The sequence below is a fragment of the Triticum urartu genome, chromosome 3A, assembly GCF_056163025.1.
Source record: "Triticum urartu cultivar PI428250 chromosome 3A, HENAU_Tu73, whole genome shotgun sequence".
NCBI classification, from domain to species: Eukaryota; Viridiplantae; Streptophyta; class Magnoliopsida; order Poales; family Poaceae; genus Triticum; species Triticum urartu.
In genome coordinates, this window is record NC_141875.1 from 231,534,260 (window position 1) to 231,559,835 (window position 25,576).

Genomic DNA, 25,576 nt, shown 5'->3' on the forward strand with positions numbered 1-25,576 from the left:
ATCCCCCAGGGGGGGTCTCGGTAACCCCCCGGTACTCCGGAAAATGCCCGTACCTATCCGAAACCATTCCGATGTCCAAACATAACATTCCAATATATCAATCTTTATGTCTCGACCATTTTGAGACTCCTCGTCATGTCCATGATCTCATCCGGGACACCAAACAAACTTCGGTTCATCAAAACATAGAACTCATAATACAAATCATCATTGAACGTTAAGCGTGCGGACCCTATGGGTTCGAGATCTATGTAGACATGACCGAGACACATCTCTAGTCAATAACCAATAGTGGAACCTGTATGCTCATATTGGCTCCTACATATTCTACGAAGATCTTTATCGGTCAAACCGCATAACAACATACGTTATTCCCTTTGTCATCGGTATGTTACTTGCCCGAGATTCGATTGTCAGTATCATCATACCTAGTTCAATCTCATCATTGGCAAGTCTCTTTACTTGTTTCGTAATGCATCATCCCCTGGCTAACTGATTAGACACATTGCTTGCAAGGCTCATAGTGATGTGCATTACCAAGAGGGCACGGAGATACCTCTCTGATATACGGAGTGACAAATCCTAATCTTGATCTATGCCAACTCAACAAACACCATCGGAGACACCTGTAGAGCATCTTTATAATCACCCAGTTACGTTGTGATGTTTGATAGCACACAAGGTGTATCATCATACCTAGTTCAATCTCATCATCGGCAAGTCTCTTTACTCGTTTCGTAATGCATCATCCCATGGCTAACTGATTAGACACATTGCTTGCAAGGCTCATATTGATGTGCATTACCAAGAGGGCACGGAGATACCTCTCTGATATACGGAGTGACAAATCCTAATCTTGATCTATGCCAACTCAACAAACACCATCGGAGACACCTGTAGAGCATCTTTATAATCACCCAGTTACGTTGTGATGTTTGATAGCACACAAGGTGTTTCTCCGGTATTCGGGAGCTGCATAATCTCATAGTGTGAGGAACATGTATAAGTCATGAAGAAAGAAATTGCAAAAAAACTAAACGATCATTATGCTAAGCTAACTAATGGGTCTTGTCCATCACATCATTCTCTAATGATGTGATCCCGTTCATCAAATGACAACACATGTCTATGGCTAGGAAACTTAACCATCTTTGATTAACGAGCTAGTCAAGTAGAGGCATATTAGGGACACTCTGTTTTTCTATGTATTCACACATGTACTAAGTTTCCGGTTAATATAGTTCTAGCATGAATAATAAACAGTTATCATGATGTAAGGAAATATAAATCACAACTTTATTATTGCCTCTAGGGCATATTTCCTTCATAGTCATCAAAGACGAACATCTCTACGTTGATCATATCTACTATATGATTCACGTTCGACCTTTCAGTCTCCAGTGTTCCGAGGCCATGTCTGTACATGCCAGGCTCGTGAAGTTTAACCTGAGTATTCCGCATGTACAAAACTGTCTTGCACCCATTGTAGGTGAGCATAGAGTCTATCACACCCGATCATCACGTGGTGTCTCAACACGATGAACTGTCCCAGCTGTGCATACTAGGGGAGAACACTTATACCTTGAAATTTAGTTAATGGGTCATGAGGGAGTCCTGGATTAGGGGGTGTCCGGACAGCCGGACTATAACCTTTGTCCGGACTGTTGGACTATGAAGATACAAGATTGAAGACTTCGTCCTGTGTCCGGATGGGACTTTCCTTGGCGTGGAAGGCAAGCTTGGCAATACGGATATGTAGATCTCCTCCCATTGTAACCGACTCTGTGTAATCCTAGCCCCCTCTGGTGTCTATACAAACCGGAGGGTTTAGTCCATAGGACGACAACAATCATACCTTAGGCTAGCTTCTAGGGTTTAGCCTCTCTGATCTCGTGGTAGATCTACTCTTGTACTACCCATATCATCAATATTAGTCAAGCGGGAGTAGGGTTTTACCTCCATCGAGAGGGCCCGAACCTAGGTAAAAACATCGTGTCCCTTGTCTCGTGTTACCATCCACCTAGAGGCATAGTTCGGGACCCCTACCCGAGATCCGCCGGTTTTGACACCGACATTGGTGCTTTCATTGAGAGTTCCTCTGTGTCGTCATCATCAGGCTTGATGGCTCCTTCGATCATCGTTAGTGATGCAGTCCAGGGTGAGACTTTTCTACCCAGACAGATTTTTGTATTCGGCGGCTTTGCACTGCGGGCCAATTCGCTTGGCCATCTGGAGCAGATTGAAAGCTACGCCCCTGGCAATCGGGTCAGGTTTGGAAGCTTAAACTACACGGCCGATATCCGCGCAGACTTGATCTTAGATGGATTCGAGCCTGTGCCAACTGCGCCGCACTGCCACAATGGGCATGATTTAGCACTGCCGCCGAACAGTGTCCTGGAGGCCGCACACGCATCCGCTCCGACCTTTAATTCGGAGCCAGCTGCGCCGACCGAGGGCGGGTGGTTAGACCCCGCCACGGAGGCAGCAGCCTCAACGGAGATCGAACCGAACACCAACCTTATCCTTCACGAGGCCCGTGACTCCACATTGCCAGACTCTCCTCCGAACTCTCAACCATCCGCGCCCCTACCAATCGAATCCGATTGGGCACCTATCATGGAGTTCACTGCCGTGGATATCTTTCAGCACTCGCCCTTCGGCGACATACTGAATTCACTAAGGTCTCTCTCTTTGTCAGGAGAGTCCTGGCTAGATTATGACCGATAGGATTGGGATGCGGACGACGAAGAAATTCGACGCCCACCCACCACCCACTTCATAGCCACTGTCGATGAATTGACTGACATGCTCGAATTCGACTCCGAAGACATCGACGGTATGGACGACGATGCAGGAGACGAACAGGAACCAGCACCTATAGGGCACTGGAAAGCCACCTCGTCATATGATATATATATGGTGGACACACACAAAGAGGGCAATGGCGACGGAACAACGGGGGATGACGCCTCCAAGAAGGAACCTAAGCGTCAGCGTCAGCGGCGCCGCTCTAAGTCCCGCCAAAGCAAAAAACGGTGATATCGACACAGGAGATAATAACACCCTGGACAGTGCCGAAGACAACTCCCTCCGGCAAGATTCAGCGCAGGAGGATGGAGAAGCCAGCCCCCCTGAGAGAGCGGCAGATGGAGAGGTAGAGGATGATAATTACATGCCTCCCTCCGAAGATGAGGCAAGCCTCAACGACGACGAATTTGTCGTGCCTGAGGATCCCGTCGAGCAAGAGCGCTTCCAGCACAGGCTCATGGCTATGGCAAGTAGCCTTAATAAAAAGCAGCAGTAGCTTAGAGCTGATCAAGACTTGCTAGCCGACAGATGGACTGAAGTCCTTGCGGCCGAGGAATACGAACTCGAACGCCCCTCCAAGAGCTACCCAAAGCACATGTTGCTATCCCGATTAGAGGAGGAAGCATCTAAACCCACATCCCCAGCGGCTGATCGGCCACCTCGTGGCCGCGACAGAGAGGCCTCTTGGCCCACAGTTCAAGCTGCACCCCGGCGTCACTCAAAAAACACCAAGGCACGGGGAAATGCATTAGACCTGCGAGATATATTAGAGGACAAAGCAAGGCAAACAAGATCGATATATGGATCACGTGGGCGCCCCACGACACGAGACGATAACCATCACGCCGGATACAGTAAAAGTAAATCTGGCCGGGCCGAACACAATAGGCAAAACTCATTCGAGCTGCGTCGTGATATAGCCCAATACAGAGGCGCCGCACACCCGCTATGCTTCACATATGAAGTAATGGATCATCAAATCCCAGAGGGTTTCAAACCCGTCAATATTGAATCATACGATGGCACGACAGATCCTGCGGTATGGATTGAGGACTATCTCCTTCATATCCACATGGCCCGTGGCGATGATCTACACGCCATCAAATACCTCCCACTCAAGCTTAAAGGACCAGCTCGGCACTGGCTCAATACCTTGCCAGCAGAATCCATTGGGTGTTGGGAAGACCTGGAAGCCGCATTCCTCGACAACTTCCAGGGCACCTATGTGCAACCACCAAAAGCCGATGACCTGAGCCACATAATTCAGCAGCCAGAGGAATCGGCCAGACAATTCTGGACGCGGTTCCTAATCAAGAAAAATCAAATCGTCGACTGTCCGGATGCAGAGGCCCTGGAGGCTTTCAAGCATCACATCCGCGGCGAGTGGCTTGCTCGGCACCTTGGACAGGAAAAGCCGAAATCCATGGCAGCCCTCACGACACTCATGACCCGCTTTTGCGCGGGAGAAGACAGCTGGCTGGCTCGCGGCAATAACATGTCAAAGAGCCCTGGTAATTCGGATACCAAGGACAGCAATGGCAGGTCACGTCGCAACAAGCACAAGCGCCGCATTAACAGCGACAATACGGAGGACACGGTAGTTAATGCCGGATTCAGAGGCTCTAAGCCCGGTCAGCGGAAAAAGCCATTCAAAAGAAGCACTCTGGGCCCGTCCAGTTTGGACCGTATACTCGATCGCTCGTGTCAAATACATGGCACCCCCGACAAGCCAGCCAACCACACCAACAGGGATTGTTCGGTGTTCAAGCAGGCTGGCAAATTAAATGCCGAAAACAAAGACAAGGGGCTACAGAGCGACGACGAGGGGGAGCCCCGGCCACCGAACAACACAGGATAGAAGGGTTTCCCATACAAGTGCGGACGGTGAACATGATATATGCAACCCACATCCCCAAGAGGGAGCGGAAGCATGCGCTAAAGGACGTATACGCGTTGGAGCCAGTCGCCCCAAAGTTCAACCCATGGTCCTCCTGCCCGATCACTTTCGATCACAGGGACCACCCCACTAGTATCCGCCATGGCGGATTTGCCACATTGGTTCTAGACCCAATCATTGATGGATTTCACCTCACTCGAGTCCTTATGGACGGTGGTAGCAGCCTGAACCTGCTTTATCAGGACACAGTGTGCAAAATGGGCATAGATCCCTCAAGGATTAAACCCACAAAAATGACCTTTAAGGGCGTCATACCAGGTGTAGAGGCCCATTGCACAGGCTTAGTCACACTTGAAGTGGTCTTCGGATCCTCGGATAATTTCCGAAGCGAGGAGTTAATCTTCGATATAGTCACGTTCCGCAGTGGCTACCATGCACTGCTCGGGCGAACCGCGTTTGCAAAGTTCAATGCGGTGCCACACTACGCATACCTCAAGCTCAAGATGCCAGGAGCTCAAGGAGTCATTACAGTCAATGGAAACACCGAGCGCTCTCTCCGAACGGAGGAGCACACGGCGGACCTCGTAGCGGAAGTCCAAAGCAGCCTCTCAAGGCAATTCTCCAGTCCGGCGATAAAACGTCGGGACACCGTCAAACGCGCCCGGAGTAACCTACAACAAGACCGCCTGGCACGTTCCGAGTGAGCGTAGCAATACGGCCCCAACCCCAGCCCTCACGAAACGGCGAAATCCGTGCTACGCGTACATAATTACGCTCTGAAAATACCGTGGGCACAGGGGAGGGGCACGACCACGGCATGCCCCAAAAACGCGGCTCAACCGCACTAGGGGCTACCGATTTTACCATTTTTCTTATATTCGGGACTTTACTCTCTAGAAGACCTGTACAGCAGTACAATTTCCGCACACATGATACAACAACCATGGTGGCAGAAAGCTACGTCACACTGTGGAATTCCCAGGTGGTCTCTATAACAAGCAAAATACCTGTCTTAAATACTATCCCGCAGCTCGCCCCTGGAGGGGACATGTCAAATAGTACCACCTCTTGCTTATCGCACTATTTGTATCGTTCTGCTTTAATGCACCTTTTTTGAATAAACAATGCTTAGCTTTAGTCTATTATTGCATTCTCCATTCATTCCTTTTTATGTATATATGTTCAGTCATGACATTTAGCAACCGTACACTTTGGTACGGCCAATACGCCAGGGGCTCAAGCACCCCATAACACGGCGTGAGAAGTTCGAACACTTTCACAAGTGCGGCACTCCGAACTTATAGCATTATATGCATCAGCTCCGAATCATGTCTTTGGTCAATAGTTGGGTTTGCCCGGCTCCCATGTTTTGGTACCTTACATTCCGCTATATCGGCTAAGGTAGCACTGGGAGAACTACTACGATTGTGCCCCGGTTCAGCTGGGCTAAGCACCTTAGTAGAGAAAGCTAAAACTGACTGTCATGATAGGGCGAGAGTTGGTCGTTGTTCAAGAGGTTTCGAGTCCCTAAAGACTTATGCCGCTTAGGGTGAGGAGTCGGCTTTGTCCGGCCTAGGCATGTATAGCACCCTGAACTCGGTCTTCCGAACACTAGGGGCTTCGCCGAAATTTAAAATTATAGAATTCTCTGGCTAAGTGAGAGTGATAACGCATTATAGTCCGATTGCCTTGTTCGTTGTGCTGAGCACCTCCCTCGAAGGACCCAAGAATGGGAAAAAGAGTGCTCAGGTTTATCCCGAACACCCCAGCACTCGTGGCACGGGGGCAGAAGCCAACGACTCGCCATCTCTCAGATTTAATAAACGGCCGCATAGAAGGTAATATTTTAAATTTAAACAAGCGTTGCATAGCGCATATGAAAAAGTTTTCAGCGTACAGGATCACAAATGCGAGTTCACTCAAAAATTACATCCTTGGAACATTCATCCGCCACAAGGCGGGCACCCTTCAGGATGCCCTCATAGTACATCTCGGGGTTGCGATGCTCCTTGCCCTGCGGTGGTCCGTCCTTCACCATCTTCTCAGCATCCATCTTGCCCGATGTACTTTAACACGGGCAAGAGCCCTGCGGGCTCCCTCGATGCAGACGGAGCGCTTGATGACTTCAAGCCATGGATAGGCATCCGCCAGCCGCCTCACCAGCCCAAAGTAGCTCCCAGGCATGGCCTCTCCAGGCCACAGCCGGACTATAAGACCCTTCATGGCCTGTTCGGCCACCTTATGGAGCTCGACCAACTACTTCAGCTGGTCGCTCAAGGGCACCGGGTGTCCGGCCTCAGCATACTGAGACCAGAACACCTTCTCCGTTGAGCTCCCTTCCTCGGCCCGGTAGTAGGTGGCGGCATCTGACACGCTACGGGGCAAATCTGTGAACGCTCCTGGAGAGCTCCGGACTCGGGTAAGTAACAAGTAATTCACTTTCACGTGCTTGCTTTGCATAATGAATGCCTTACCTGCCACTATCTTCTTCATCGCCTCAATTTCCTGGAGGGCTTTTTGGGCTTCGGCTTTGGCAGACTTGGTGCCTTCAAGGGCCGCTGCGAGCTCGGACTCTCGCGTCTTCGAGTCAAGCTCCAAACTCTCGTGTTTTTTCACGAGAGCCTGGAGCTCTTGCTGCACCTCCTCCACCCGCGCTTCCTGTTTCCCTCGCTCAGTGTGCTCCATGGCCGCTTTGTTTTCGGCCTCGGACAGCGCTTGCTTCAGGGCCACCACCTCGTTCGTGGCCCCTGCCATAGCCACAACGATCCTATCATTTTTTGCAACTGCATATTTTTTACATAGTCATATAGACAAGGCATTACTTACCTTGGCTCTCCTCGAGCTACTTCTTGGCAAGGCCGAGCTCTTGCTCGGACCGCTCGAGGTTCTGCTTCAGCGCATCAACCTCCGCAGTCAGTGCGGCAGAGGCCAACAGCGAAGCCTACATACGCATATCGACATAATTATGTTAGACTCCTGCGAATATTATTAGATCCTCTATTCGGCTTTTCTTTCTGAACACCAAACAGAGCATCAGGGGCTACTGTCTATGCGGTAATATTTCCATATATTTTTTACATACCTCAACGCTTGTTAGAAGGCTGGCACAGGCTTCAGTCAGCCCGCTTTTGGCGGACTGAACTTTCTGGATCACCGCACTCATAATAGTGCGGTGCTCCACGTCGATGGAGGCGCCGTTAAGCACCTCCAGCAAGTTATCCGGTGCCTCCGGTTGGACAGAGGTCACCGGCTCGGTAGGCTTGCCCTTCTTAGTGGGGGGCCTCCTGCCGGAGTCCGGAACCACTGAAGGTTCCGATGCGGTGTTCAGCCCAAGGCCGGACTTGGAGCCCTTGGGAGCTTTGCTCCCTTTTCTCCTGTAGTCTAGAAGGTCGCCTTGCGGCGCCTCCAGGACCACCTCCCCTTGGCTTGGAACCTTTTGGGACAACACCTCGGCGTTGTCCGTAGGGCGAGGGGTGGAAGCGGTCGGAAGTGAAAAGCTATTCACATCAGACGAATCCAAGGAACCACTCGACGATATGTCGACTTGGGCTCGGGGCGGACTGTATGATTATATTCGGCGTTAGGAGAAGCTGTGCAATAAAGGAACGCTACGAGTCACTCTGGTGTCCGAATACTTACGACTTCGCCAGGGGCTTGGCCCTGGGCGGCCACTCCTCTTCGCTGTCGGCGGCGTTGGTGGAGTAGTCCGGAGGAAGGGTCCTTCCCTTCTTGGACCCTCCAGCCTCCCCAGTTGGGGTGGCCTTCCTTTTCTTTTCTCCCCCTGCTGGAGGGGAAGAAGCCTCTTTTTCCTCCTCCTCATCTTCATGGGAGGAGTGCGCCTCGGAGTCATCGGATGATGAGTCCGACACCACTGGGCGCCGGGAACTCTTTCAGGTCCCTGTGGCCTTCTTCTTGGCCTTCTTCTCCGGCACCACGTAAGGTGCCGGAACCAGCAGCTCCGCCAAGCGGGCGTCTGCTGGGCCTTCGGGCAAAGGAGCCGGACAGTCGATCTGTCCGGCCCTCTCCTGCCAATCCTGTCAAAGGTACGGGAGCTTAGATCCCGCATAGAGTCAAACTATGAAAAACGAGTATCTTGTAAGAGGTAAAATAGCTTACCGCACTGGCTTGGTGCTTCGCGCAGAATCTGTGATCCTCGGTAGTGGGAGGGGAACCTCGGCGCCCTTGAATACCACCTTCCAGGCATCCTCGTGTGTTGTGTCGAAGAGCCTGTTCAGAGTTTGGTGCTGGGCCGGGTCAAACTCCCACAAGTTGAAAGCCCGTTGTTGACACGGGAGGATCCGGCGGATGAGCATGACCTGGACTACGTTGACGAGTTTGAGCTTCTTGCTCACCATGTTTTGGATACATGTTTGGAGTCTGGTCAGCTCTCGCGAACTACCCCAGGACAGGCCCTTCTCTTGCCAGGAGGTGAGCCGCGTGGGGATGCCAGATCGGAACTTGGGGGCCGCTGCCCATTCAGGGTCACGCGGCTCGGTGATGTAGAACCACCCTGATTGCCACCCCTTTATGGTCTCCACGAAGGAGCCCTTGAGCCATGTGACGTTGGGCATCTCGCCCACCATGGCGCCTCCGCACTCTGCCTGGCAGCCGCTCACTACCTTCGGCTTGACATTGAAGGTCTTCAGCCATAAGCCGAAGTGGGGCTTGATGTGGAGGAAGGCCTCGCACACGACGATAAACGCCGAGATGTTGAGGGTGAAGTTTGGGGCCAGATCGTGGAAATCCAGGCCGTAGTAAAACATGAGCCCCCAGACGAACGGGTGGAGAGGGAATCCTAGTCCGCGGAGGAAATGGGTAAGGAACACTACCCTCTCGTGGGGCCTGGGGGTGGGGATGAGCTGCCCCTCATCTGGGAGCCAGTGCGCGATGTCGTCGGGCAGGTATCCGGCTCTCCTCAGCTTCTTGATGTGTCCCTCCGTGACGGAGGAGACCATCCACCTGCCTCCCACTCCGGACATGGTTGGAGAAGGTTGAGGTGGGAAATGCGGACTTGGGCGCTGGAGCTCGAGTGGGCGAAAATGGATGAGCAAAGGAGGAAGAAGGCGTGGATGAAAAGGTGAATCCTTGTCCCTTTATATGGGCGGACGAAACTTGCGTCCCCACCAGCCTGGTAAAACTCGCTTATCCCCCAAGCGCCATAATCAATGGCATGGTTGGGTTACCCACGCCCGTATTGATGAGAATCCCGTGATAAGGGGACACGATCTCTGCTTTGACAAGACGTGCCAAGGAAACCGCCTCGCAAAACGCGCTGAGGTGGGATAGTAAAAAACGATTCGAATGAAGGCTTGGCGGTGGTCTAATGTCATGCTACAGAATACGTCAGCAGATTAGATTTGTGAAAATGTTACTCTCTCTCTACGATGGTATGTGGAACTTGTTTTGCAGAGCCGGACACGATCCTCGTGTTCAAAATCTTCTATGAAGTATTCGGAGGAGGAACCCGCCTTGCAATGCTGAAGACAATCTGCGCGCCAGACTCGTCTTCATTGAAGCCTGGTTCAGGGGCTACTGAGGGAGTCCTGGATTAGGGGGTGTCCGGACAGCCGGACTATAACCTTTGTCCGGACTGTTGGACTATGAAGATACAAGATTGAAGACTTTGTCCTGTGCCCAGATGGGACTTTCCTTGGCGTGGAAGGCAAGCTTGGCAATACAGATATGTAGATCTCCTCCCATTGTAACCGACTCTGTGTAACCCTAGCCCGCTCCGGTGTCCATAAACCGGAGGGTTTAGTCCGTAGGACGACAACAATCATACCATAGGCTAGCTTATAGGGTTTAGCCTCTCTGATCTCGTGGTAGATCTACTCTTGTACTACCCATAGCATCAATATTAATCAAGCAGGAGTAGGGTTTTACCTCCACTGAGAGGGCCCGAACCTGGGTAAAAACATCGTGTCCCTTGTCTCCTGTTACCATCCGCCTAGACGCATAGTTCGGGACCCCCTTACCCGAGATCCGCCAGTTTTGACACCGACAGGTCATCTTATAATGCTACCGTTGTACTAAGAAAAATAAGGTGTATAAAAGATAAACCTCACATGCAATCAAAATATGTGACATGATATGGCCATTATCATCTTGTGCTTTTGATCTCCATCTCCAAAGCATCGTCATGATCTCCATCGTCACTGGCTTGACACCTTGATCTCCATCATCACTGGCTTGACACCTTGATCTCCATCGTAGCGTCATGGTCATCTCGCCAACTGTTTCTTCTACAACTATCGCTAACGCATAGTGATAAAGTAAAACAATTACATGGCGTTTGCATTTCATACAATGAAGAGACAACCATAAGGCTCCTGCTAGTTGCCAGTAACTTTTACAAAACATGATCATCTCATACAATAACATATATCACATCATGTCTTGACCATATCACATCACAACATGCCCTGCAAAAACAAGTTAGACATCCTCTACTTTGTTGTTGCAAGTTTTACGTGGCTGCTACGGGCTTCTAGCAAGAACTGTTCTTACCTATGCATCAAAACCACAATGGTGATTTATCAAGTTTGCTGTTTTAATTAAGCTTCAACAAGGACCGGCCGCAGTCAAATTCGATTCAACTAAAGTAGGAGAAACAGACACCCGCCAGCCACCTTTATGCAAAACTAGTTGCATGTCTGTCTGTCGGTGAAACCGGTCTCATAAACATGTCATGTAAGGTTGGTCCGGGCCGCTTCATTCAACAATACCGCCAAATCAAAATAAGACATTGGTGGTAAGAAGTATGACCTTCACCGCCCACAACTCTTTGTGTTCTACTCGTGCATATCATCTACGCATAGACCTGGCTCGGATGCCACTGTTGGGAAACGTAGCATGCAATTTCAAAAACAATCATATGCTCATGCAAGATATATCTAGGAGATGCATAGCAGTGAGAGGGGGAGAGTGTGTCCACGTACCCTCGTAGACCGAAAGCGGAAGCGTTTGACAACGCGATTCATGTAGTCGAACTTCTTCTAGATCTGACCGATCAATCACCGAACGTATGGCACCTCCGAGTTCTGCACACGTTCAACTCGATGACATCCCTCGTCCTCTTGATCCAGTAAAGGTGTCAAGGAAGAAGATGAGTTCCATTAGCACGATGCCGTGGTGAAGGTGATGGTGAAGTGATCCGCGCAGGGCTTCGCCTAAGCACCGCGAGAATATGACCGGAGGTGTAAACTGTGGAGGGGGAGCCGCACATGGCTAACAATTGTTGGTGTGTGTTCTAGGCGCCCCCTCCCCACATATATATAGGTGGGAGGGGGGGGGAGAAGCCTTGGGGTGCCCCAATTAGGAGGAATCCTACTTGGGGTCCTATCCCAATTAGCCCCCCCCCCCTTTCCTTATTACCGGAAGGGGGAAAAGGGAAGAGGGAAGCGAGGAAGGAAAGGGGGGTCGAACCCACTCTTCCTTCTCCTATTCGGCCTCCTACCTAAAGGGGGGCGCCACCCCTAGTGGGCTGGTGTGCTCCCCTCTTATGGCCCATAAGGCCCATTATTCCCCCGGGGGGTTCCGGTAAACCCCCCGGTATTCCGATAAATACCCGATACTATCTGGAACACTTCCGGTGTCCGAATACTATCATCCTATATAGAAACCTTTACCTCTCAACCATTTCGAGACTCCTCGCCATGTCCGTGATCTCATCTAGGACACCGAACAACATTCGATCACCAAATCACATAACTCATATAATACTATATCATCATTGAACGTTAAGCGTGCGGACCCTACAGGTTCGAGAACTATGTAGACATGACCGAGACACCTCTCTGGTCATTAACCAATAGTGGAACCTGGATGCTCATATTGGTTACTACATATTCTACGAATATCTTTATCGGTCGAACCGTAATGACAACATGCATTATTCCCTTTGTCATCAATATGTTACTTGCCCGAGATTCGATCGTCGGTATCCACGTACCTAGTTCAATCTCGTTACCGGCAAGTCTCTTTACTCGTTCTGTAATACATCATCTCGTAACTAACTCATTAGTCACTTTGCTTGCAAGGCTTCTTATGATGTGTATTATCGAGAGGGCCCGGAGATACCTCTCCGATACTCAAAGTGACAAATCCTAATCACGATCTATGCCAACCCAACAAACACCTTCAGAGATACCTGTAGAGCATCTTTATAATCACCCAGTTACGTTGTGACATTTCATAGCACACAAGGTATTCCTTCGGTATTCGGGAGTTGCATAATCTCATAGTTAAAGGAATAGGTATATGACATGTAGGAAGCAATATCAATAAAACTGAATGATCAATATGCTAAGCTAACGGGTGAGTCATGTCCATCACATCATTCTCCTAATGATGTGATCCCGTTCATGAAATGACAACACATGTCTATGGTTAGGAAACTTCACCATCTTTGATTAACGAGCTAGTCTACTAGAGGCTTAATAGGGACACGGTGTTTTGTCTATGTATCCACACATGTATCAAGTTTTTGGTTAATAAAATTCTAGCATGAATAATAAACATTTATCATGATATAAGGAAATATAAAATAACAACTTTATTATTGCCTCTAGGGCATATTTCCTTCACAGACGATGTTCTTCTTGGACTCCATGATCAGCATAGCACCCTTGCGGACGTTCATTCCGAGTGTTCCGACCCGCTGCCACGGTACCCGTCTCCGCCTACGGAGCTGCTGGCGCTGGGAGGCTCTTGGGGCTACTAGGCCTCTTCTAGTAGAGCTTTACAGCGTGCAATTGCACACACGACATGCCTGCGGAACCGCTCCATTTCCATGTCTCTGCCCTGGTAGCAAATTTCGTCCATCACCTGCATCCTCAAGATACCATGTTGGTGATGTTCTACCTCATTGGGGACGTCAACTCCGCCAAGGATGCGCTCGAGCCTAGCCACCACATCATTGGGATCGAGCTTGACACGGCCGCCGCCAGCAAAGATGAAGTCGCATGTTGGTTGGCTCATAACTGAATCGCAAAGGTCCTCTGCCCATTCCTGCAGGGGCATCAGGCTCTCGATGAGCACCGGTGATGGTGGCTCTTCTGGTGGGTCGTCGATCATGCCGCCTAGCAGCTCTAGATCTTTTGCATGGTGGATGGAAAACTGCTCATCACACTTCCTCTACAATATGTCCATTGTGCACCCAAGGAACGACATGGCTATATCGCCACCGATGGGCCATGGCGCCTGCACCAGCCGATGAAGTTCTTGCTCCTTGGCCTGCTCTGGCTCATTCTCCTCGCCGAAGATGTAACACGGGAAAGGTTCGATGTCAAAGCTTTGGTCATTTCTTGGCATGCTTGGAATAACTAATGGTAGATGGATGTGTACTAGATCTGCGCATAGTGTCGCTATGGTGCGTTGTCGCCTGGGTCATATGGAGCAAGCCACTATCTGGTGGCGGGAAACCGATGAGGAAAGAAGCGGGAAGCATTGGCATGGATTGTGGGACACGTGTATAACGTCATTAATTTCTACACTGGGTGTCTGTGTTGGTATAGGTACTACCTCCGTCGTGGTTTATTGTTCCCCTTCGTATTTTGTAGTACCAAAATTTGACCTTAGATTTAACTAAGAATATATTAATGCATGTCATCAAAAATAATATTGTTGGACGGATATTCCCTGCTATGTTCAACTGCTATATGCAATAATTATGCATGTGCTTGCTTGCCTTTAGATGGCCGCGACACGCTCTGCTCGCCATTTAGGCACCGAGGTGCCCTCGGGTCGCGTCCCTCCATGCGCTCTGCTCGCCGTTTAGGCGCCAAGGTGCTCTCGGTCGCGTCCCTCCGCGCGCGCTCTGCCAGCTGTTTGGGCCGGTGCACGATCACGTTGGGGAAGCTTTAGTTATTTGATCTCAGATTATGTTAATTAGTTATACCTCCAGAACCAGAATCATCCGACTCTGGAGGTATAATTGATTAACCTAAACTATGATCTCTGTCGTGGAATTGTCACGGCAGATGTCCTTAGTGTCAGGACTTAGTCGTGAGGCCAACGCATCTATGTGGTAGCTTGAGAGGGGTTGAGCAGGACGAGAGACGCGATGTTTTACCCAGGTTCGGCCCCTCACGGTGGAGGTAAAAGCCTACATCCTGCTTCATTGATATTGATGATGATGATCACGGTTACAAGAGTGCTCTATCTCGAGAGCTATTGTCTAAACCTAACTTGTCCAACTTGTGGAACTTGTGAATCTTCTCCCCTTTTGGGGAGCCCTGCCCCTCCTTATATATGTTGAAGGGGCGGGTTACATGTGGAGTCCAACTTGGACTTTAACTTAAACTATTTTGACTTCCCTTCCTGGGCTTCTTAACGTCTGCCGGTTTAACATTGGTCTGCCGGTTTAACATTGTTCTGCCGGTTTAACATTGTCTTCCAGTTTAACACCAGCCGGTTTACCGTCTGTCTTAGCCATCTGCCTTGACTCTCTGTCTTAACTCTCCGCCGGTTTACCATCCGCCGGTTTACCAACTCCCAGCCGGTTTAACATTCCAGCCGGGTCATACCGCGGGGTATATCCCCGACATTAGCCCCCAGTTTAATTTGGATTTATCCATGTTAAACTGATCCTAAGCATCTTTAAATCCTTGTCATTTCCTGCTAGAAAATCTGAGTCAATAGACCAGCTTCATAATCAATTTGCTGACATTGGTTTGTCATGGATAAATATTGTGAAGAATAACTCCTTTGACTTCAGCTCCCAATGCTTAACAAAAATATTGGCCTTTAAAATACTCATCTGATCTGCAGCCAGTTTAAGAATGCAGAACTTGCCGGTTTGAGAATGTAGAACTGTGTCGGTTTAAGACTTGAACTTGCCGGTTTGCCGGTTTACAAATATTGATGGCACCAGGTCATAATTGTAGTTAACATGAAGCTTGAAAATATACCTCTTATATGCCTATCACTTGTAGCCCCCAAGTCTTTAAGAAGGTAGCATACCAATAGCTTAAGACTTGCTTCAAATACGAATGTCACAAGCTTGAAGAAATCCCGGTTTGTTCGTCTTAATCACCAGTCAAAACTGAGTATCCCATATATGTAGCCCCCAAGTGCCGGGTTGTCATGCTTGTAGCAACCTGGGACTGGTAATTGCTTGATGATCATAAAAACTTCAACCAGTGTAACCCCCAAGGGCCGGGTCATTATGCAATAATGAGCAGGGACTTTGTAAATATAATCTTGTATACTTTGAACAGCAACGTGTAGCCCCCAAGGGCCGGCTCAGTAAGATAATATTGAGCTGGGACTTTGATATATTCTTCAATGAAAATAACATCATATGATGTAACCCCCACCATGGGGCTTGAATTCACATCCACAAGGTTAAGATCCTTGTGCTTTACCAACTGGGCAGTGGACCCTTCAATGTAATGGATAAAAAGCTTTGTACCTTAAATTGTTGACAGAGGCAATTGGTAGCCCCCAAGGGCCGGCTCATTACAATGTGATGAGTCGGGTCTTCAATAAGGTGAACAAAAAATGACTTTGCATTAGCCCCCAACTGTCATGGTGCATGCTTGTAGCGACATGAGACTTGTGTATTTGATGTAATTTCAACTGAAATAATGTAGCCCCCAAGTGCCGGGTCGTAAGCCTGCAGCAACTCGGGACTATTCCTTCAATTGTAGAATAAATCATATCTACTAATAATATGATAGCCATTGCGCCAAAGCGACTTTGAAAACCTTAATCATAATACTGGTTATTGATAACCATAATAAAAATCCAGCCATGTTGGCTATGTGAATAATATACCCAATGATTTATAAGCGCATAATTCCAATGGCGCAATCCAAATACATATTGGCGACTTATAGTCCAAAGTCAGGCCGGGTCAATAAACACCGGTGATTTGTAATTATGCTTTATTCAACCTGTTTCTGCATACAACAAGTTTAAAGTGTCCTGGCGGTTTACCGCCGGACGGGTCATAATGCCCAACATATAACCCGGGTTTATAACCAAGGCTGCACTTAAGAATAATCAAATATGAAATAGATCATACCTATGACATTGAATCACATCGTTGGTTTACCAACTTTTTTTAGTAAGGGTGATAACCCAAATCTTGAGTATGATAACTCCCGTCATATTTTGCCGGTTTGTAATAAAACCATGTCGGGTTGTAATAAACACCGGATAATCATCCTGGAAACTTATAGTCAACGCCCGACCGGGCTAAGAAAACTCCGGTTTATAATTGAGTTTGTACTAACAACTGATAGTTGAAAGCTTGTGCCGGTTTAAGAAACACCGGACTGATGAAATGACTTATAGTCTGGCCGGGTCAATGGATGCGGTTTACCTTAAAACCTTATCAAAGGAGAAGAAACTTTGACAAAAAGCAAATGAAAAAACTTGTAGTCGAGGCTTTTCAAGGGCTGCCAGGCCCAAACTCGAGGCTTTTCGTGGGCTGCCAGGCCGCTGAGTTAAACCATTTGACAAAGCCTTTTAAGATGGGCCTCCAGCTAACCCATCGTCATTTTAACTTTGACAAGTTCAGGGTATGTATAAGAGTAACTTGTCAAACGTTCGGCGGGTCATGCCAGGATTACCTGGATAGGAGTGGCTTACTTGATGAAGGCAGGTTAACCCGGGGTTTTAGGTGAATACACCAGGCTTCCAAGCCGTGGGTCGATACCCAATTACAAGGGTCCTTTCAAACTCTTTATTACTTTACACAAAGAGCCCCCAAGTAACTTTGTGAGCTGTGCTCAACGGGTGCCTATGTTTGAGTTGTGGTGTGCAACAAACTCTCTTTGGCCCCTTGGGTGTGAAGCTCCCAAGCTTTGTTGTGGCATGATAGCCGGATTAATGGACAGGACTCCGCTTTGCAAGTAGAAGCCCCCATGTGATATATTTCTGAGATGTGCTCGCCGGGTGCCTATGTTTGAGTTGTGGTGTGCAACAAACTCTCTTTGGCCCCTGATGATAATATTGTCTTGATAGCCGCATCAAGAGGGTAGTAAGGTCATGTTCTCTTTGGTGAATACACCTATGTTTGAACAGGAAGCCCCCAAGTAATCATATGAAGATGAGCCCATAAGGCAGGACACCCATGTTTGAACCGCGCGTCAGGGTAGCAGGTCCTCTTAGGCAACCTTTAACTTTTTGCAAGAGATAAATTCTTCTTGAGCCGGTATTTTGAACCGGCTATCGAGAGCTTTAAAGCTTTGTGGGAGATAACTTTCCCTTAAACCGGATAGTAAACCGGAATCCTTATTTTTAAGCCGGAAATTTTCTGACGGCCTTTAAATTTGCACCAATATGGCGGTTTAGGGTCCTGCATTGGATAACTTTGCAACCCGGAATAATTGCTCTTTTTAAAGGAAGCAATATATAATATAAAAATATACTGGATTTCACCTGTTATGGCAGACCAGGTAATATTATTCACAGCGGAGTTAATCATCACCACGGTGAAGCTGAAATCAATCACGGCTGAGTTGGCCATGAGAATAGATAAATGAATCGGCCGCGGCGTTGTAAACCGGTGTGGACGAGCAAGTTGTCCTTTGCGTTGTAACCGGTGCAGACGCACGAACCGGCCGTCCGTTCATCGGGTAATGTGACACGGAGGAAAACATCATCGTAGGAACATTGCCAATGCGTGCTCTATACCCGCAGTAGAACAATAATGTTTCCTGTATATAAAAACACCAATAGGGCAGTGTAATGGTGCTCAGAGGAATTAAAATATACTAATAAAATATATAGGAGGGATAACACCTGATATTTTTTTGTCGGATGACCGCGGATACTGTATCAAAAACATATCCTGATGTAGCCCTAGCACCGTAGCCCATGGTCCTTTATATGATGACAAACCGGTTGTAGCACCTCTGCCCACTGCCGCGTTGGTTTTCCTGTGTAGACGCAGCCGTCTTCTGATTAATATAATGTCAGCACTACTCTCTCTAATCATCAATCATGGCAGAATTCAAGCATTCGGATTACAAATTGGGGAATAGAGGAGGAGGGGATCGAGTTCCTGAGCCACACACGCTTGCCGTGCCCCGGCTTCTAGCCGTTCTGCCAGCATGTCCCTACTCACGCACACACACACCAGTATATGTACCCGTTACAGAGGACTAGACCCACTCAGGCCCAGCAAGCCTAGCGGGCCGCTGAGGCTTGCGACGAGGCCTGGCTGGAGCTTGGACTACTGCTTCCCGCGTCACCGGTTTGCCAGGAGGCACTTGATCGCTGACAACTCCTCCTCCCTTAGAAACGGCTTGTCCCCAAGCCGGCGCACGAGGAAACAGCTGCTTGAGGGTTTCTTTGTCCTCCCAGGTGGCCATGTCTTCAGTAGAATCGCTCCGTCGGATCAAGACTTGGACGACTGAGTCATTGCCGCGACGGACCACCCGCTGCGGCAACACCTGTTCAGGAACTTGCAAATGTGCGTCAGGGGGCGGCAGCTGAGAACGAACCTGACAGTCCGGCGCCAAAACTCTCTTCAGCAGTGAAACGTGAAACACTGGGTGCACACGACTGGTAACAGGCAAATCCAAATGATAGGCGACTTCTCCCACCCGAGAAATGATCTTGAAGGGGCCATACTACTTAAAAGCTAGCTTGTGGTTGGCCCGAGGGGCGACTGACGACTGAAGGTAAGGCTGCAGCTTCAAAAAGACAGAGTCGCCAATAGCAAATGAGCGTTCAGTTCGGTGTTTGTCGGCCTGAGCCTTCATGCGTTGTTGAGCACGCAACAGGTGCTGACGGACTGAGTCAATGATCACTTGGCGCTGCGTCAACCACTGTTGAAGATCTTCTGACTGAACTGCATCATCAGTCGTCAGTCCAAAGTGGCGCGGCGGGTGTCCATAAATGATTTCAAATGGTGTAGAGCCCGTAGCGGAGTGCCAATTGGTGTTATACCAAAATTCACACAATGGTATCCACTGAGCCCAACGAGCTGGATGAGCACTGACAAAACAGCGAAGAAAACACTCGACCTGCTGATTCACACGCTCTGTTTGGCCGTCAGATTGAGGATGGCGAGCAGAGCTCATTCGCAGCAAGATTCCAGACTTGGTAAAGAGTTCCTTCCAAAAGAGACTGGTAAAGATACGGTCACGATCGGACACAATGGACAATGGCATCCCATGCAGTTTATAAACTGAATTCAAGAAAGCCTTGGCAACAGTTTGGGCAGTAAAAGGGTGGTGCAAGGGAACAAAGTGACCATATTTTGACAGCTTGTCAATGATCACCATAAGACAGTTATATCTTCCAGAAGTTGGCAATCCTTCCATGAAGTCCATGGTGACCATTTCCCAGGGCATATTGGGGACGGGCAATGGCTGGAGAAGCCCAGGGTAGGGAGTACGTTCAGGTTTAGCTTGTTGACAAGTCAGGCACTGGCGCACAAACTGCTTGATAAACCCTCGCATACCTGCCCACCGAAAAAGCTGACGAACTCGTTTGTATGTGACAGGGAAACCAGAATGGCCGCCTACCGGGCTATCATTGCTCCGATCCACACAAAGCAATCCAGCTTTTAAGAAGAACTTCTTGTCAGCTTCAGCATCAGCAGCTAGGCGTTGCAGCAATCCAACACAGAAAGGATCATCCGAGTAACTGTCCAATATTTCTGTGAGCCAAACTGGCTGAACTGACGACACGGCCAATACTTCAGGAAGAGTTTCAGAATCAGAGTGTGGCCTGCGCGACAACGAGTCAGCTGCACCATTTTCGGTGCCTTTCTTGTAGCAAATAGTGTAACTGAGCCCCAAAAGCTTGGTAAGTGCCTTTCGTTGCCACACCGTATGCAATCTTTGTTCAGACAGGCTAGACAGGCTGCGTTGATCTGTTCTGATGACAAACTCAGACAACTGTAAGTACTGACGCCAGTGGTCTACAGCAAGCAATATAGCCAAGTATTCTTTTTCATACACAGATAAGGTCTGGTTTCTAGGGCCCAAGGCCTTGCTAACATATGCCAGTGGATGCCCATCTTGCATGAGGACTGCTCCAATTCCCACATCACATGCATCTGTTTCAATCACAAACTTTTTTGAGAAGTCTGGGAGGGCCAAAACAGGTGCTGAAACAAGAGCTTGTTTGAGGGCCTCAAAGGACCGTTGCTCAATGTCTGTCCAGTGGAAGAACACCCCTCCTTGAGAAGATTAGTGAGGGGCCTGCTGATTACTCCAAAAAGCCTGATGAACTTTCTGTAATATCCAGCCAGACCAAGAAATCCTATGACTTCCTTGACAGTAACAGGAACAGGCCAGTTCTGAATAGTTTCAATTTTAGTTGGGTCTGTAGCAACTCCCTGCCCACTGATAACATGCCCTAAATATTCAACCTGCTGCTGAGCAAAGGTGCACTTAGATAGCTTAACTTGCCACTGTTGTTTTTGATGGAGCTGCAATACCTCTTCCAAACGCTGCAAGTGCTGAGTATATGTGATACTGAAGACCAATATATCATCAAAGAAAACAAGAACAAATTTCTTTCCCTCATGGCATCTCATAACTGGTTTCAGATCACTATTCATGGCAAACTGAAATGTGTTGGGGCCACCAGTGAGACCAAAGGGCATGACCAGGAATTCATAGTGACCCATATGTGTCTGGAATGCAGTTTTGTACTCTTCCCCAGGTGCCATTCTGATTTGGTGGAATCCAGCCCTAAGGTCCAACTTAGAAATCCAATGAGATCCAGCCAGTTCATCCAGTAACTCATCTATAACTGGTATAGGGTACTTGCTTTTGACAGTAATATTACTTAAGTGTCTATAGTCAACCACTGGTCTCCAGGTTGCATCCTTCTTTTCTACCATTATCATAGGGGAGGAGAATGGGCTGTTACTATGTCTGATAATGCCACTGTCCAGCATCTCTTGCACCTGCCTTTCCATCTCATTTTTCAGAGCAGGGGCAATTCTGTAAGGTCGAAGGGACACTGGAGCAGAACCTGGAACTAGGGGAATAGTATGGTCATACTGTCTTCTAGGAGGCAGGCCAGAGGGAGCTTCAAACACAGAGGCATATTTATCCAACAGCAGTTGCACTTCAGGTGGTATTTCAGACAAAGCAGTATCTGTTGCAGAAGTGAGAGCATAGAGACTGAACAGTGTGCAAACAGGCTGAGCAGCATTTTCTCCAAGCAAGGTTATAAGAGCACCCTCATGCTGGAAGGCAAGCCAATGAGAAGACCAATCCACCTGCATAGGGCTGTGTGCAGCTAGCCAATCAATGCCCAAAATTCCATCATAGGAGCCCGAGGGAAAAACACTGAAATTACTGACAAACTTATGACCACCACAAGTCCACCTGCCTTGCAATAGTTGTTTGGAACAAGGAATTAACTTTCCATTGGCAATTCTGACCATGGAAATAGGCCTGTCTGATACTCCTGACAGCAACTCAGCTACTGCACAGTTCAAAAATGTATGAGAGCTACCTGAATCAACCAGAAACATTAATGTACGGCCTTGCAACTGAATTTTCATCTTCATTGTCATAGTAGGAGTTGCAGATGTATCACCCAGAGCTGCAGCAGATAGTGACATAGCGTTGGCTTTAGAAACTATATCTGTCTCAGTGTAGGTTGCCAATTCATGTGGAAGATTCTGCACATAATCCAGCATTTCCTGCACAACATGCAGTTGGACTTCTTGCTTACAAACGTGATCCTTACCCCAGCACTCTCCACACACAAAGCACAACCCCTTAGCTCTCCTATAAGCACGCAGAGCACTCCACTTATCGTCAGGAGCAGGTTTTCTGAAAATCTCTGTAGCCTTCTTATCATCAACCACACGAACAGCAACTGTACTGGACGACGAGGACTGTGGAGGGGGAGGCAATGGCAACGCAGAAGCTCTACGATTGGCGCTAGCCATGGACGGGCCAACAGAGCTTGTTCCCAACTCCTCATGTAAGATAGCCAACTGATAAGCTGTGTCCAAGTCTGCTGGTTGCTGAATGCCAACAGCCAATCTAACAGCAGGTTTCAGTCCTTCCATGAAATGGGTAACAAAATGCACAGTATTGGGAGAACTCTCATAGGCAGACAACTGATCAAACAGCTCGGAAAATCGTTCAACATAATCCTCCACAGTTCCAGTCTGGGAAATGTGAAAAAAATTCCGCAAGACAGTCTGATGCAAGTTGCGGCCGAACCTATTTTGGAGCAGTTTGCAGAACTCATCCGAGGTGGCGTGAGGAGCTCGTCGACGAACCGATTCCAACCACCTAGCAGCAGATGCTTCAAACAGTGAAGTGGCCAAGGAAATCCATTGGTTCTGCGGTGTGCCCCAAAACCTGAAATAATCCTCGCAACGGGCCTGCCAGAGCTTCGGGTTGGATCCGTCGAAACGGGGCATCTCAATCCGAGGACCAACACCATACACATCAGCAGAATTCTGTCTCGAATCCAAGGATGCAAACGGAACGCGCTGCAGCGCCTGTTCGAGATGCGTACCACTGATTGGAGGCGGAACATACGCCCGATGAGCGGGGCCCCGATTTTCAGCCTCAGAGCGAAGCGCTTCAGAACTGGAAAAATTGTGGCCCGACGCTCGAGAAGGAGTTGCAGCTGCGTCGTGCGGATCCGCGGCTGGTGCAGGCTTGTCGAACTCCTGCCGCAGTTCATCGATGTCGACCCTGATCAAGACCTTGACCTCGTCGAGGCGCCCGGAGAGGAGGTCGAGCTTGGCATCGAGCTGCGCGATAGCCTTCGCGGTGGTGTCGTCGCGCTCGCGGCTGACCTTGTCGAAGTCGGCGCGCAGGAGGTCGTAGATCGCCTTCGTCACTGGCGGGATGCGCTCCATCGCCGCCGCTCGCAGCCGCTCGGCGAGCCGCGTGTGCCGTGGTGAGTCGGAAGGGCCGATGGATCGAAGGGCTCTCATACCAGATTGTCAGCACTACTCTCTCTAATCATCAATCATGGCGGAATTCAAGCATTCAGATTACAAATTGGGGAATAGAGGAGGAGGGGATCGAGTTCCTGAGCCACACACGCTTGCCGTGCCCCGGCTTCTAGCCGTTCTGCCAGCCTGTCCCTACTCACGCACACACACCAGTATATGTACCCGTTACAGAGGACTAGACCCACTCAGGCCCAGCAAGCCTAGCGGGCCGCTGAGGCTTGCGACGAGGCCTGGCTGGAACTTGGACTGCTGCTTCCCGCGTCACCGGTTCGCCAGGAGGCACTTGATCGCTGACATATAACCAGACAAATAGTGCCATGCTGGATACGCCTGCATGTTCTCTTGAACTGGGCGAGGCCCAAAGCGGTGAAGCAACTTGCACAATGCTGGCAAAGCAGTAGGAAAGGCATGTTGAAAAATGTCTAGGGACTCACCAGGAGGCCGCGTGGCCACTTGTCATTTCCTTCCTTTGACTAATCTCTTGGCAGTACAAGCATGTTGCTTTCTTCCTTCGGATATCTTGCAAGCATGAAAGAACACTTGAGCTTTCTACGATGCGCCACTGAGCTGTTATTCCCATCAGGCATTTGCGCGAGACAATGATTGGCATCAGGTGGCTCGCCTGCTGCGGAGATAAACCGGCGCAATAGCCCATGGCAGTGGTGGGTCAATGATGTGACGAGGTCGCAGAGGAAACGAAGTGAGCCGGCGACGTGGTGGGCCTAATGCGCCGTGTGGGCGCCGGCGCTCGCGGAGGCAGCGGCGGCTCTCATCAGCGTGAGGCTGGGACTTGCTATGACCCGGCGGGCGGGACAAAGGCGGTACACACCGGCGGGTTGACAGAGCAAGCGGGGGTGACTTGTACGCGGAGGGGGCCGACGGCTTAGCATGAACCGTGACCAACGGCGGTGGGTCACACGCGAGAGAAGCAACCCGGTGGATTCATCCGCGGCATCCGGCCGGATTGCATAGTAGCCCTGGCGGTTCGACAATGGCCGCGAGGCAGAGCCATGGCGATTCTAGCAGACAACTTTGGACAGCAGCTCATAGCAGTTCGACGCGGCCATGTTAGCGGCTTGAAGGCAAGGCAGGACCGGCCCACAGCAGCTTAAAATGAACGGTGACCATGGCGACTCAACGGAAGCATGGCCGGTTCAGAGGCGACGGGTCGCATGTCCGCGGCGGTGGTGACATGACCTCATGGGCGTGCTCGCACGGGGAGAGGGCGGTTTGACGCGCCGTGATGGAGGTGATCGGACCGCGTGATGACTGCAGGTCAAGGTAGGCCCACGGCGGCGGTTTTAACAGAGGTGATCTAGTGCAAGGACGGCTTGGCGGGGCGGGTCGCTGCGGCAGCTGCAGGGGCGACTGCTGCGGAAGTAAGTCCGCAGTGCGGTTCAGCCGCGGCAGCTCGACACGGGGTGAGAGAGGCTGTGGCCACCCGGCGGACGAGCGGTCCGGCGATTCAGCAGTGGCGGCTCAGAGCAGGTAGCAACAGAGGCGAGCCAGACGGCTGTGCGCACACGTGCGGGCGCGAAGTAGAGCAGAGGCAGGAGAGGCCAATCCAGGCTAAATACAGAAAAAGACCGGGTGGTTCTCGGTGATGGCAACAGTTCCGGCAGACAGCTCTGAAAGCGGAGGCAATCCGGTGATTCGCCGTGACTTGAAGCATGTCAGTCGTGGCCACAGCACGAGGCGGCTCGACGTTGCCGACTTGAAGACGGCCGGCAGAGGCGATCCGCGACGGAAGAATCCAGTGGCCCAAGTCGGCTCAGAGTGAGGAGGGGCGACCAACGAGGCAAAAACGGTGACCGACGGAGGTGGCTCGACCGCAACGACAGCCAACCGGCAACTGGGGTTACTTGGAGCGGAGGCACGCTGAGGCGGCGCCACGGCTGCAGGCGATGCAACCATCAAGACGGGGCGAAGTCAGGTCGAGACGAGCCATCGCCGCAGAAGTCGAG

At 49.9% G+C, this 25,576-nt stretch overlaps 1 protein-coding gene across 1 annotated transcript; it reads right to left on the bottom strand.

The window, feature by feature from the left end:
• Positions 1–13,423: 13,423 nt before the first annotated feature.
• On the bottom strand, positions 13,424–23,591 carry LOC147979308 (uncharacterized). The gene is made up of 4 exons (XM_087515145.1): positions 22,923–23,591; positions 20,813–22,808; positions 20,191–20,726; positions 13,424–13,840 (listed from the first exon to the last, which is right to left on the bottom strand). Exons 1-4 carry the CDS (start codon positions 23,589–23,591, stop codon positions 13,424–13,426), a joined length of 3,618 nt encoding a protein of 1,205 aa, XP_087371271.1.
• Between the last annotated feature and the right edge of the window lie 1,985 nt (positions 23,592–25,576).